Source organism: Myotis daubentonii, chromosome 5 (assembly GCF_963259705.1).
Source record: "Myotis daubentonii chromosome 5, mMyoDau2.1, whole genome shotgun sequence".
Lineage (NCBI taxonomy): Eukaryota > Metazoa > Chordata > Mammalia > Chiroptera > Vespertilionidae > Myotis > Myotis daubentonii.
The window spans coordinates 108,250,780-108,264,939 of NC_081844.1; the positions used below are offsets into that span (position 1 = coordinate 108,250,780).

A 14,160-nucleotide genomic window follows, 5' to 3' on the forward strand; every position below is an offset into this window, starting at 1 on the left:
CATCGATCAGCTGCCTCCTGCACACTCCCCACTGGGGATATGCCTGCAACCAAGGTACATGCCCTTGACCGGAATCGAACCTGGGACCCTTCAGTCCGCAGGCTGACATTCTATCCACTGAGCCAAACCGGTCAGGGCAAGGCCATTCTTAATGTAAAGTTTAAACACGTACTGCCATTCCTGTCATCAGATCATGGCATTTATTAATTTTTTATATATGTGGAGCTTCCCAAAGTGCAAGTGGCAGGCTCCCTTTCTTCATCTATGAAAGCCAGTGTGTGTGGGGGGTGGGGAGTGGGGGGGGGGGAGGGTGAAGTAGGGGGGAGGCGGTATCCCTCAGATCTCTGGGGTCAGCGAGAGGGGTGTGTGGGAAGGAGTCAAGCGGGGAAATCAAGCGCAAGTGGGGGACGTGGGCCCCTCTTCCGGCGGTCCACAAAAAGCAGGGCTGGGCGTGGGGAGACAGTGGGTCTTGGGGCCTATGAGACCAGCTCCATGCGGGACACCAGAAGGCTCTAGGAGGCCTGACCGCGTTCGATGCAGGTCCTGCCCAAGCAGAACAGAAATCTGAGCTATCGACCCCCTGCGGGGGTCTCTGAGTCACCAGGAGTTCCCCGCCGGAAGCTAAGGGCACAGCTTGGCTGTCCCCGCGGGTGCAACACAGGTGGGGACACCCCGCCCACTCGGCCCAACTCACCTTCTTCCTGCCCACCCCGGCTGCTAGGCCCCGCCCACCGCCCACGCTCGCTCTGGCTGTCCCGCCCACCCAGGCAGATAGGCCACGCCCACCAGGTCCGCTGTGCACCTCCCACAAAGCTCGGCCCACCCACCCCGGACGCCAGGCCCCGCCCACCTGCCACGCTCCCTCCGGCCGCCCCGCCCACCTAGACCGCTAAGCCCCGCCCACCCAGGCTGTGTACCTCCCCGAAGGCTCGGCCCGCCCACCCCACCGCCTCAGGTAGGACAGCCTCGCCCCGCCCCTCGGCCCCGCCCCCGCCGCCTCAGGTGGGGCCGCCCGGCAGGGCCCTCTCATCCAGCTGGCGTCGGGCCGCGTCTCCTCAGCTCCTCACGGTCTTCCCGCGGCGAGGCGGCGGCGCGGCGAGTTTTGACACTTGGGCGGCTGGAGACGCACGCCGGCTCTCGCGGGCCCACGGCTGTGGCGGCGGCCGACTCTCGAGGGCCCCTGAGCCGCGCCCCCGAGCTCCCACCGCCCAGGGTCGGGCGGCCACGAGGCCCGGCCGCGCCCGCCCGCCCTCCCGCCCGGCGGCTGCAGCCATGTCGAAGGGGCCGGAGGAGGTGAACCGGCTCACCGAGAGCACCTACCGGGTACGCGGGCCCGGGAAGGGGGCCGAGGGGCGGGGAGCCGGAGCCCGCCGTGGTTCGGGGCTCGAGGCTGAGGGAACGCGAGGCCGGGCCGGGCGGATTCGGGCTTTTTCACCTTGGGGTGAGGAGGGGCTGACTCCCCGCGGGAACCGCCGCCCCTCCCCCGCCCCGGGCGCTGGAGACGCCCGAGGAGCCCCTAGTTTGCACCCCGACGTATGTGGGGGGACTTGGAGAAGGAGGGCAGGTCTGTGCCGTTTCGGGGGCCACGTCCTGCTCCCAACGGCTCCTCGGAGGGCGGCTGCGCGGGGCGGGCGGAGCGGCGCCAGGTGCCGTGGCCGCGCCAGGTGAGCGGGGGGGGGGGGGGGGGGGAAGGGCGGGGGGGGGAAGCGAGGGGGCCCCGGACTGCCCTGCGCGCCGCTCCAGCGACCCTCCGCTCGCCCCCGACCCCCCCCCTCCGCTCCCCGCAGCCTCTCGCTCCGCGGGCTCTGACCGCCGGCGGTGTGGTGAGTCCCCGGCGCCCGGAGCAGCCGGGTGTCCATGGAGTTGACCGGACCTTAAGGAATGCTTTGGGGGTCATGCTCTTAAAACTGGCGTTTATTGTGGGAGAGTTTTTCCAGAAACACACAGACTTGGGATTCGTGGCCAGCGGAGGAAGTTTCCAGCGGTTCTCAACCTGTGGGTCGCGACCCCCGAAAGTACATCCTGCATATCAGATATTGACATGACGATCCCTAACAGTAGCAACATGACGGTGACGAAGGAGCAACGAAAATGATTTTATGGCTGGGGCTCCCCACCACATGAGGGGCTGTATGACGGGGTCGCGGTTAGGAAGGTTGAGAACTTTAAGCGCTTATAGGTGGATTCCGGTGGAAATGAGATCCGCGTGTAATCGTCTGTTCCTAATAGGATACAAAACAACTTTTGTTTTAAGTCGGCTGAGGCCCGCGGAGCTCCCCGAGACTTTTAGTTTTCCAAATTTCACTTGCAGTCATCTTCAGGGCCCACAGTATGGTCATTTTTATAAGACTTTTTTTTTTTTTAACCCCTAAAATGTGGCTTCTAGATTTGCAAGGTCTGCGTGAATTCCTGAAATAAGAGTGGATTGACTGTTGTTGGATAAGAATTTCAAAAGAGCGTGAAAATATATTCTTAATGGATCTTTGGAAGTTCAAAAAAAAAATGGTATTTCCTTCGTCTGAATACAACAAACATGTGAATTACAATTTGTAGCCAGACACAGCATTTGGGGGCTCAGGAAGTCACTGTGACCAAAATCTGTTCCTTACTCGTGTGTTTCCTTTAATAGAGGGCATTTCGAAATTCCAGAAATGTGAGTGTTAAAGTTTAACATTTGTCCGGGGCTTAATGTTTGAATATTCCTGACGATGGTGGGTCCGGACGGGCGTGTGGGGTCTTTCCCGAGGGAGTGAAGGAAACATTCTTCCTCTTAGACTCGGGGAGTTGCAGCTACGCTGATGACTGTCAGTTAAGTTTGGAAAAACTGTATGTAATTGAGGAATGCAGACATTGCAGATTGGAGGCAGAGTCTAAGTTTCCACAGGGCCACGAAAGCTTTAAAAAGTGAGCCCAGCCCTAACTGGTTTGGCTCAGTGGATAGATAGAGCGTCAGCCTGCGGACTCAGGGCCCCGGGTTCGATTCCAGTCAAAGGCATATATACCTTGGTTGTGGGCACATCCTCAGTGGAGGATGTGCAGGAGGCAGCTGATCGGTGTTTCTGACTCTCTATCCCTCTCCCTTCCTCTCTGTAAAAAAATCAGTAAAATTTTTTTTTTTTTAAGTGAGCCCACAGATGCCGGCCCTGCCTCTGAGAGTCAGGCGGCATCTTCCCGGTCCCAGTGGAGATAACTGGAGACAGGCACTCAGGTGCTCTCATGGGAAGGAACATGGCTTTGCTTTTTCCTCCATGCACTCCCGACTTTCACTTTCAGTGGTGACTCGGTGGAGGGGCTGTGTACTCCAGTGCATTACCGCGCCCGCCAGTGCCAACCACTTTGGCCTGTGCAGTTGCCAAGGAACTGGAGCAGGAGGGGAGAAGTGCGGATTTCATAGTTTTGATTATATGTATTTGCAGATGTAAGGCAGGGTGAGTAATTTTCATATTTTGAAAGATTATAGCACTGAAGATCAGAGACCAGGACAGGCCTCGTGGCTTTTCCTTCCCAGGTGTTTTCAAACATACTGAAAGCTCACAGATGTCTTGATTTATTTTAATCACCATTTCCTCGTTCATGTCTTAGGATCATGGCTTTTTTTTTTTTTTTACGTTGAGATGGTGGAATACGAATTTACAGCTCTAGACAACAAATTTATATGTAATCTTTGTAGGGAATGCTGCTAGCTCATGCCTTGGCTGTGATAGAAATGCATAGTAAAATTTTACGGTCAGTTGAAAGCCTGAAATTCTTTCACCTCCTGCTCTTGGGTTCTTGCTCCCGGGCCGCTTCTCCACTACCAAAGCTGAGAACAATTTAAGCCTAATATGGTAAAAAATCTACTGGCAGTGTTGATGAGTCTAGCTAGCTAGTTCTTTTAAAAAAGGGACTTCCTTTTATGTTACCTAGCAATCTACAGTGTTTTACTAATAGAACCAACCATAACCTAAGCAGGTGCGTTTACAAAAGCCACCTGCAAATGAGATTTTATGACTTGCTTGTATGGGTTTTAGGTGTTTTCTTTAACACTCAAATTTCTCCAACTTTGAAATAGAGGAATAAACTCTTAGAGAAAATGGGGATTATAAAGTATGCAGTGTCAAATATCTTTAAATATTTACACATTGCAGAGTTTTCTAAACATACACTTAGACAAATGATTGCTGGAGATCCATGCTAAATCCCAGAAGGTTGTGTGTTTTACCACTTCACAAACAAATGGCATGATAATAAGCCCCAAGATTTCAAGTAATGTTGCTGTTGCCAATTAAGAATTAAATTAAAGGTCCCTCCCCTTCCCCACACTTCAGTCTATAGTATGCCCATAATTTGTAGCTTGCTAGTGACTTTGCATGGTTTTCTGATGAGTATATGCTTAGTGGTACGAGGAAGAAGTAAAGTTTTAAAAAAGCAAACCTTAATTAAGAGTAACCACAACCTTCCTAGAAGTTAGAACAGTTAAAGTCAGGAAGATGAGGAGGGATGGGTGTGACATCATTAAGGATTAATCTTGCTAAAGCAGCAGTGAAGGGGAAATGACACTTAAAAAAAGAAAGGAGGGGAGAAGGGACACAGAAGTCTTTTTTAAAAAATATCACCTTCTCAGAGAGGCCTGCTCAAACAGCTCTTTAAAATTGCAGAAAACGCCATCCATCTTGCAACCCTGCCTAACTGCCTTTCCCCAATAGGTCTTACTGCCATAGGGTCTATTTATTTATTTGTCTGTCTTCCCATGCCAACTAGAATGTGATCTCCCAAAGGAAAGGAGCTTTGTTCTGTTGTACATAGTACAACAGGTCCTGGCACATAGTAGGTGTGCATGTGTGTTGAATAAATGGACATTTAGTAAGTACCTATCTTATGCTAGGCTCCCACCCTGCCTATAAACACTTTATTTATAGAGTGTTTGTTTCATTCTAAATAAACATCAGCCCTTAGGGTGGCTATAGATTTTGTTTACCATTAAGAAACTGAGTCCCATGCCCTGGTTGGAGTGTCATCCAGTGCACCAAAAGGTGATGGGTTCAATTCCCCGTCAGGACACATACCCACGTTTCAGATTTGATCCCCATCAGTGTGCTTGCGGCAGGCAACTGATCAATAGTTCTCTCTCACATCGATGTTTCTCTCTCTCCCTCCCTCCCTCCTTCCCTTCCTCTAAAATCAATTAAAAATATTTCCTTTAATATAAGAAAGAAACTGAGTCCCGAAGTCTATGTGTGACCAGTGTCCACATGCCAGCCTCAGTCCCTCCCATTTTTGTATAGTAATTTAGTTTTAGTGATTAACAAGTGCACAAAACAAATATCTTTTATAATTTGGTGATCTAAGATGTCACTAACATTTTCTGTCATTCTGGTAATTCATTGTCATTGGCATGTTTTTTGTGGGTTGTTTTTTTAATGAGAAAAAGTACTTTTGTTTCACTGGGTAAAGCAAGCAGTCTAGGCATGTATACTAGATTTTGTTTGCTTGTTTGATGGTTTTATATTCTCCACTGGGGGAGGGGGAGAGTAAGTGAAAGTCCCTGCCTGGGTGGTGTCCAGTGCAGACCGTGCTGTACAGGTCTAGCTTTTGAATCTCTAAATTGCCTTTTATGTTCCTTGCTGTAGCTTTACACAGTGCTTAATATCTTCATCTGTTCCCATCACACTTTCTTCAGGTATGCTGAAGATAAAAATGGGGTTTGCAGAAGCGCCGACAACTTGCTCTCGGCTCCATGGTGACTAAAAGAAGGGGAATAGTAAGACTCGTGTGCCAGATAGTGGCAGAAGGGTTGCCAGGTATTGATATCAAACTGAACAGCCCAGTATTGTAGCTTTTTGTTTGGGGAAAATGGAAATACAAAGCCAAACAATCGATGTCTTTTTTAGTCATAACATTTTTTCTTGATTGGAAAGAGGTTTTAGAACTAGGATAACACGAGTGCTCTGCAGACAGAGCAGCGGCCTTTATTGTGAAGCCTGGGAGACTGGGACTGCTTGGACAGGTGACACCATTCACAAGTTTCAGGTTGCTTTTGAGTTTGTGACATTATGCCAGCATTGGGCATGAATTCTTGCCTTGCATTTCCACTGTAATGAGCCACAGGCAGACTTGCAAGGGAATCCTAATGTGCATGGAATTGCAACAAATTGGATTTTTGTTTCTCCCCACCTTCCACACAGCTGTTTCTTCTGCAGTTCCAAAGTAAAAATGGTTCTGGAAGCAGTGCAAACACTAATTTAACCTCTGTTGTCATTTGAAAATATGTTTTTATTTCTAAAACTTTTTTATTGAGCTATAATAGACACACGGAGCCCTGGGTGGGTGTGGCTCAGTCTGTAGGAGTGTTGTCCCCAGCACCGAAAGGACCCAGGTTTGATTCCTGGCCCTGGTCGGGGTTTGTGCAGGAGGTAACCAATTGAAGTGTCTCTCTCACATTAATGTTTCTCTCTTGCTCCGTTCCCCATTCTCTAAAAATCAATGAAAATGTCCTCGGGTGAGGATTTTAAAACAGACACACAGAGAAAGGTGTGCTTAGGTGTGTATAGTCACTAAATTGTCACAAACTGAACACGGCTGTATAACCAGCACCCAGATCAAGAAGCAGACCATGACCAGCCCCTCAAAGTCCTTCATATACCCTCTTCCAGGTGCTACATCCCCTCCAAGATAACTCCTAACTTCTCACTGCACTAAAATTTGTCAGATTCACCCATATTATTGGAATAATTGTAGTTAGCTCATTCTTTTTGCTCTATAGTAGTCCACTGTGTCAATATATCACACTTCTCTTGGGAGGCCTTGGGATAGTTTTCACACTACTCCAGGCTATTATGAATAGTGCTGCTGTTGACATTCTAGTGTGTGTCTGATGGGCAAAGGTGTTCTTTCTCTTAGGTATAGCCATAGGATCGGATTTGCTGGGTTATTTGAATATTTAGTTTTGGTGCAAACTGCCAGGCAGTTTTCCAAAGCGATTGCATCCATTTACATTCTCACCAGCAGTGTATCAGAATTCCTATTGCTTTACCGCCTCACCAAAGGTTGGTGTTTTCCTTCCTTTTTATTTTGGCCTCTCTGATGGGTGGAAGCAAGTAAACACCTTTAATTAAAAGCAAAACAAACAAAACTATTTGCCCCAGGCTTACTGGTTGGACATCTACAACCTTGGCAGGAGCCTGATCTCCACAGGGATTACTTAATGTCCAGAAACAGAGCCAGGACCTGGGAACATGGGCCTGTGAGAGGCCTTACAACTGTATTCAGTAGGATAAAACATACATTTAATTTTCTTAGATTCTAAAACTGTCATAACTGAACACATCAAAAGGTTTGTGTAAGAGATGTTGGGGGCATAGATGTAAACAAACTGGAATGCTGGGAGCATATGGAGTTGTGGTTAATTGAATTTTTTAAAATATATTTTTATTGATTTCAGAGACGAAGGGAGAGGGAGAGAGAAACATTAATGATGAGAGAGAATCATTGATCGGCTGCCTCCTGCACGCCCCCTACTGGGTACTGAGCCCAGGCATGTGCCCTTGACTGGAATCGAACCCGGGACCCTTCAGTCAATAGGCCGATGCTGTATCCACCGAGCCAAACTGGCCAGGGCTGGTCAATTGACTTTTATTGTTAATTGAATATTAATGAAAGTACCTTTCACTTTTTTTTAATATGACTTCTTGCAAATGTATGGTTTTTTAAAAGAATATCAGTGAGTTGCAGTTGAATCAAGAGGTTTTAAGGCTAGTACTTTCTGAAGGAGATGTTATTTTTGTGTGTGTGTTAATTGTCACCAGAGGATATTTTTTTCCCATTGATTTTTTTTTTAAGAGAGAGTGGAAGGGAGGGGTGGGGGGGGAGAGAGAGAGAGAGAGAGAGAGAAACATAATGTGAGAGAGACACGTTGATTGGTTACCTCCCACATGCACCCAGACCGGGGCTAGGGATTGGACCTGCAACCTAAGTACATGCTCTTGACAGGAAATCGAACCCGAGACCCTTCAGTTCATGAGCTGACACTCTAACCACTGAACAACACCAGCCAGGGCGGAAATGTTATTTTTAATTGGCTCTTATCCCCACTTAGGTTGTACATGCTTGAGAACAGGTCTGCCAAATTATACTTCTTAGTATTTCCAACAGTCATTAATATTTTTAGGTATGTGTTTCTGTTTTAATCTGTTTTTTTAAACTATATTTTTCTCTGTGGCCAGAAAATTCCTTAAAAAAATTTTTTTTTTAATTTCTTGATTTGCAAGAGAAACATCGATTTGTTGTTCCACTTATTTATGCATTCATTGGTTGCTTCTTGTGCCTTGATTGGGGATTGAACCCACAGCCTTGGTGTATCAGGACACAAACCAAGTAAACTATCTGGCCAGAGCTGCTGCCAGAAAATTTCCAAAATTTCTATGAATATTTATACTGCAAGTAAAAGTCACCTGGAAACCCACAACCCAGAGATGACAGTATTAACTTGTCCCTCTTCCCAATATTTTTCAGTGCATCTTTCCATGTTAGTCAGTATTCTATGCCTCATTTTGGTGACCACAGAACTTCATTCTTCATCATAATTTATTTTATTTTTTTAAAAATATATTTTATTGATTTTTTACAGAGAGGAAGGGAGAGGGATAGAGAGTTAGAAACATTGATGAGAGAGAAACATCGATCAGCTGCCTCCTGCACAACCCCCACTGGGGATGTGCCTGCAACCAAGGTACATGCCCTTGACCGGAATCGAACCTGGAACATTTCAGTCCACAGGCCAACACTCTATCCACTGAGCCAAACCGGTTAGGGCTTCATCATAATTTATTGATCTAGTCCTCTATTGTTTGACATAAGATCATTGCCAGTACTTCCTCTTAAGGCACTGCAGTGAGCATTGTTGCAGGTAAAGCTTTGCACAGATGGGTGGTGTTTCCTTAAGCTAGATTCCCAGCAGGGAATGTGAGTCAGAGGGTAGGTGCATTTTAAAGCATATTTGCTACACATTGCAAAAATCCCTACATAAAACATATCCCAAATTATGCTGTAATCTGATTGAGTTCAAATGAACCTTTTCTAAGCCAATGGAGTAGAACTTTTCAAATCACTTCCTTTCCTGTAACCCATAGAGGACTTTTTTTTTAAACAGGTAATAAAACATGCATATTATAATATATATAGTGGCTTGTGGACATTGGCCAGGAGAACATCCTCTCAGTGTTCCTGTCTACCGCTATTGGATATCATTTCCTCTATAAACTTTGTAACTTGTGGATGTGTACAGAGTAATTACAGCTCTGTGACCTTTCAGGCCTGTATACTTTTGTTATTTTCTTCAGCCTTGGTTCTATACTTCTATTTATGTTTTCCCAGACCTTGCGTGTCTTTCTAGTTTATCATGTTTTTAGGGACTGTGTTTTGATTTTAACAGCTGCCTCAAACCTTTGTTGATAAAGCTGAGGCATGTATAAAATAAGATAAAGTGTTGCTGGTTTCTCTCTTATTCAAAACTAAATGAAAAATATTCCAGAATGTGTTTCCCAACCCAGGGAACAAAGTAAATGAGCACCCCACGAGACCTAACCAAGGGTTCACTGTGGCCTTCTGTTCTAGGGCTACCTGTGCTTTAGAGAGAACAGAAGGCAGGGGAAGATGCCCTCAGGTTTGCCACTTAATTTATATGGTACTTTGGAGGTTTAAAAGTCCCTAAAGAGTAGCAATTCCTTCACTAAAAATATCAAAACATCGTGGTGGTTTACTCTTGTGTAGGGTTGAAGGAGACTTCTCACTTATGGTCTACCTTTTGGAATGTTTACATTTTCTTTTGTGAGTGGATGACTTTTATAATGTTTACGTTTTTTAAAAAAGCAGAAGTTGATATAGCTATATATATTCCATTTTAGTGGGCAAAAGGTTTTAAACACTAAACTAAAATGTGCCCTTTTCTTTCTCTGTTTGCCAAATTAACATTTCAAAGATAAACCTAGTTTAAAATTCTAACCGTGGAGTACATTTTTAACATTTACTCACCTGAGGCTGAATGGAGCAGAAAAAGAATTCTAAACTGAGACCATCCAAATTCCAGTTCTTACAGTTATGTATCTTTTAAAGGTCTTGTTCCTGACGTTACAAGCAGCTGCATCCTTGAAAGGTGCAAAAGAAGTAGTAACAGCCTGTCAAAAGTAAGAAGGGGTAAAAGTTCAGGTGATTAGAACACGTGGCCTAGAGTAAACATGAGATGGATTGGGTTTGGGGGTCAGAGCAGATTTCAGACGATGAGTCGACAGCCAGGCACCGTAAGTGCTGCTCTTTGGCCTTCCCCTGTTCTGGGTTATGAGAAGGGAGGCCCCTGCTTGTAGGGGGAGGGGAGAGGAGTACAGGAGACAACCTTGGTCTCCTTCGTGTGGCTGTCAGGTGCAGATATCCGAGACCTAAGCTAACAGACCAGTTCATTTCTGGCCACAAAAACTCAAGTGACAAGAGAAAATCAGGAAAATCATACTGATAATTCCTTATTTAAGTGTTATGATTTTTTGTTATAAAACTTTAATGGCGTTAATAGACTCTGGCATATTTTATCACAACATGAGCTTCATTGTACAGCTTGGAGCAGCTTAGGTGCCAGACACCAGCTACGTCTGACATTACTGAATATTTCAAGGTGTGAAACCCACTGTAAACGTTGTTCCTGACGGTCCAGTTTGCCCTTTGAGAAGACAACGTCTTCAGCTAACCAATCCGGCCTTTGTGTTAGCCCACATTTTTTTTTTTTTAATATATTTCATTGATTTTCCACAGAGAGGAAGGGAGAGAGATAGAGAGTTAGAAACATCGATGAGAGAGAAACATCGATCAGCCGCCTCCTGCACATCTCCCACTGGGGATGTGCCCGCAGCCCAGGCACATGCCCCCGACCGGAATCGAACCCGGGACCCCCCATTCCGCAAGCCGACGCTCCATCCACTGAGCCAAACCGGTTTCGGCATAGCCCACATTTTTTTATGTACTTGGCAATGCCATATTCTTCCTCCACGTGACCCACTGTGCTTCAGTTTTCTCACCTGTAAATAAGATGATAACAGTACCCACTTCATGTGGCGGTTGTGAAGATTGAACATGATAAAACATGAAAGCACTTAGAACAGTGTGCTAGCCTTCAGCGTAGTGGCCTGTGTTTGCAACGCTGTAACCACCACAAGAGCACTGATTTTCATCTGTTTACTGCTTACCCCTGGTATCTTATCCCCAGGGTGACTGACACAGAGGTGGAGCTGAGTAGATATTAAAGAACAGTGTTGAACAGTTATTGGCACACATTTTTCTCTCTGTCAATGAGCTCTCCACTCCTTAAGGTGTGTGTGTGTGTGTGTGTGTGTGTGTGTGTGTGTGTGTGTGTATGTGTATGTGTATGTATTTAATCATTGTGCTGTTGCATAGTAAGAACTCAGAAATAGCTCTCGGCCACTGGACTTTCCGCTGTTTCGGTGGGTCTGGTGAACGGGGAGCGCAGGCCGGCTTGCATAATAAAGGACTCTTCGCTTTTGCATCAAAAAAAAAAAAAAAAAAGAACTCAGAAATACTTGTTGAGTAAATACTGAAGCGCTATATGTATCACACAGTTGTAACTAAAATCCTCACCTACTCCATTGCTGGTGGGACTAAGGATAGCACTCACAATAATAGCTTCCATGTTTTGGGCACCTGTTATATATGTGCCTAGCTTACCACCTACACTCATTCTTTCTGCATCTGTTCTCTTTTGTGTCACAGCTGAGCCAAGCGGTGGAGGTCACCACTGGGACCCACGCTGGGAGAAAGACAGTCTGTCCTTATCTACCATTTATAGCTTATGATAGGACAACAGTGCCAAATTTTTTTTTTTTTGAAAACAGCAACATGATTTTAATAATTTTATTGAGATTGTCTTGTCATACATAATAAATAAGGCAAGTTCAAGGGAGGCTGCAAATGTCAGTGATGACTCTAAGAAGGTTGGCCTCTTGCTGTCAGCCCTCAGTTATAGCAATCACTTCTTCAGTTTGCACCATGAGACTCATGAATAATTATTTTCTTTTCCTCCACTTAATCTGCCTCAATAAATGTATTTTTCCCAGTTTTTCTTTGCAAACTCCACATACCTGCATATATTTTTATCTTCTTTACTTCCAAGATGCTGAGTTCCCACATCACACTTTATTCAAGGGTCAAGGGTAGAGGCGTTTGTGCCTGTACCATCTGGATAGTTCTTCTATTAGATCCACAGTGCTCGCAGTGTGGTCTGTGGACCGGTGGCATCAGTGTCCTTAGGAGCTGGTTAGAATTGCAGAACCTTAGGATACAGCCAGATCGACTGAACCAGAATCTGCATTTTAGCAAAATATCCAGTGGATTCATGTGCACATTGCATTTTGAAAAGCTCTGTATTAGCTGAACAATCCCAGCCGGTGGGGACTTATTCTTCTTTGTAGTTTTTCACACAAATTATAATTGTATTGTTGATTAACCTGCAACAAGATGAAGAAGCAATCTTCAAGAAGCGGATAGTATCTATTGCCGGGAGCCGGTCCATCCTTGCTGTTTCAAGGGACCTGGCATATATGGCATACAGTTCTTAATATGTTTGCTCACCTTCTTGGCGCTGTGTTTTAACCAAGGTCACCTCTCCGAGAAAGGTTGTTTCTCCAGGTAGGAATTATATGCCGTGGTCCAGGCCCAGCGGGTCCAGGGGTCCCCAAAGGCGTAGACGGAGTCGGGGAAGAAGGAATGACACGGAGACAACGTTCAGTTGATCAGTAGCCTAGCCAGGATCTCCAGCCAGGATCTCCAGCCAAGTTCTGGTCTGGATCTCCAGAGAGGTTCTGCTCAGGTTCTCCAGTCAGGTTCAGTCACCAGGTTCTAGTCAGGCTCTCCTGCCAATCTCCGCAGTCAGGTTCAGTCCAGGATCCCTGCCATGCTCTCTCGCCAGGCTCCGCCTCCAGGCTCCGAGGCCAGTCCCTGTCCAGGATCCTCCGGCATGCTCTCGTCAGCGAAGTTCTTCTGTCTCTAGAGAACGTTCTGTGTAGGTTCTGTGCCTAGGCTCTGTCTCTCTTGGTCCTGTCTTCCAAGCCCTGTGTCCTTAGTTCTGTGTTCTGAGTTCTGTCAACAGTGCCAAATTTTAGTGTCTCCAGCCTTTCCCCTCCACTGTGGCCTGCCCAGCATCATCCTTCCTCACCCTCTCTCCCAGAGTTCTTTGGACTTTATTTCATGTTGTAATGGAAGTACAGGAAGAAAGAAGGGAAATTATAATATACGTGTGGGTTAAGTTCATGAGGAGTGTCTTAGGCAATTTGGAAAGTTGGATGTATGAGAGAAGTAGATGAGAGACAACAACAGAAAAGATTGTTGGAAATTTTGATTCCCCTGACTGATATTTGAGACATATAAGTAATGAACTTGCACTATTTTAAAATTATTTTTGCCGTTTTTAACAGACTGTATGGGCTGTGATTTTAATACAAAGCAGAATGACCCATCTCCTGGGGTCTGGTTGAAGGAAGTGTTCTAGAATTTCTGGATTACTCCAGATACTATTATTTGAAAGAACTAGTGAACTAAAAAAGAAGAAGAAAAAAGAATGTCACTTGCTATATGAAATCAGCAGTTTACTTTGATCTAGTAAAGTTCCTCTTACCTAGCAGGTACTTTGGGGCGTTCTAAACAAACGGTGGAGCACATGAGACATTCTGTCCCATAAATTCATTGCTCTGTTCCAGGGCACACCTTTTCAAAGCAGCCGGGCAGGCAGGAACACTTAGCCAGACAGTCTGGTGTGCTCCATAGCCTTCAGCGTGTGTATCCTTTGACAGCTATTTAAAACCCAGGAATTAAACAGTTACTGTGTCCTTAGCATAAGACATTTGTCTGTGATAAAGTTATATATTTCTAAATTATATTCAAGTAATAGTAAAGGTGTTTGCATGTCTTATTTTCGCTACATCAATCTGGATCGCCTTGGGCTTTTTTCTGCCTGTGTCCCTATTAGACTGCATTTTTCAAGGGCTGGAACCCTTTCCTCATTTATCGTTGTGTTCTCTCCATCCAGCATAGGGCTGGGCTTGGGCTCTCTGTAGGTATACTACAGTAAAGATTGAACCAGTGTATGTTGTTTCAAAGGCCCAAATGTGAGAAGGGTTTTACAGTTAG

At 45.8% G+C, this 14,160-nt stretch overlaps 1 protein-coding gene across 6 annotated transcripts in view; it reads left to right on the top strand.

The window, feature by feature from the left end:
- The first annotated feature begins 1,012 nt into the window (after nt 1-1,012).
- The window catches only part of BAIAP2L1 (BAR/IMD domain containing adaptor protein 2 like 1), a 74,970-nt gene continuing 61,822 nt past the window's right edge, over nt 1,013-14,160 (top strand). For 4 of the 6 annotated variants that reach the window (XR_009453138.1, XM_059699271.1, XM_059699274.1 and 1 more), the window contains exon 1: nt 1,521-1,664. Coding sequence is in view for 5 of the 6 variants with exons in the window: in XM_059699271.1 (XP_059555254.1) it covers nt 1,536-1,664 (129 nt within the window). In the remaining variant the exon portion in view is untranslated. Of the gene's footprint in view, nt 1,324-1,520; nt 1,665-14,160 lie in introns of those variants that run through there. The other 2 variants (XM_059699276.1, XM_059699272.1) reach the window with 2 other exon arrangements.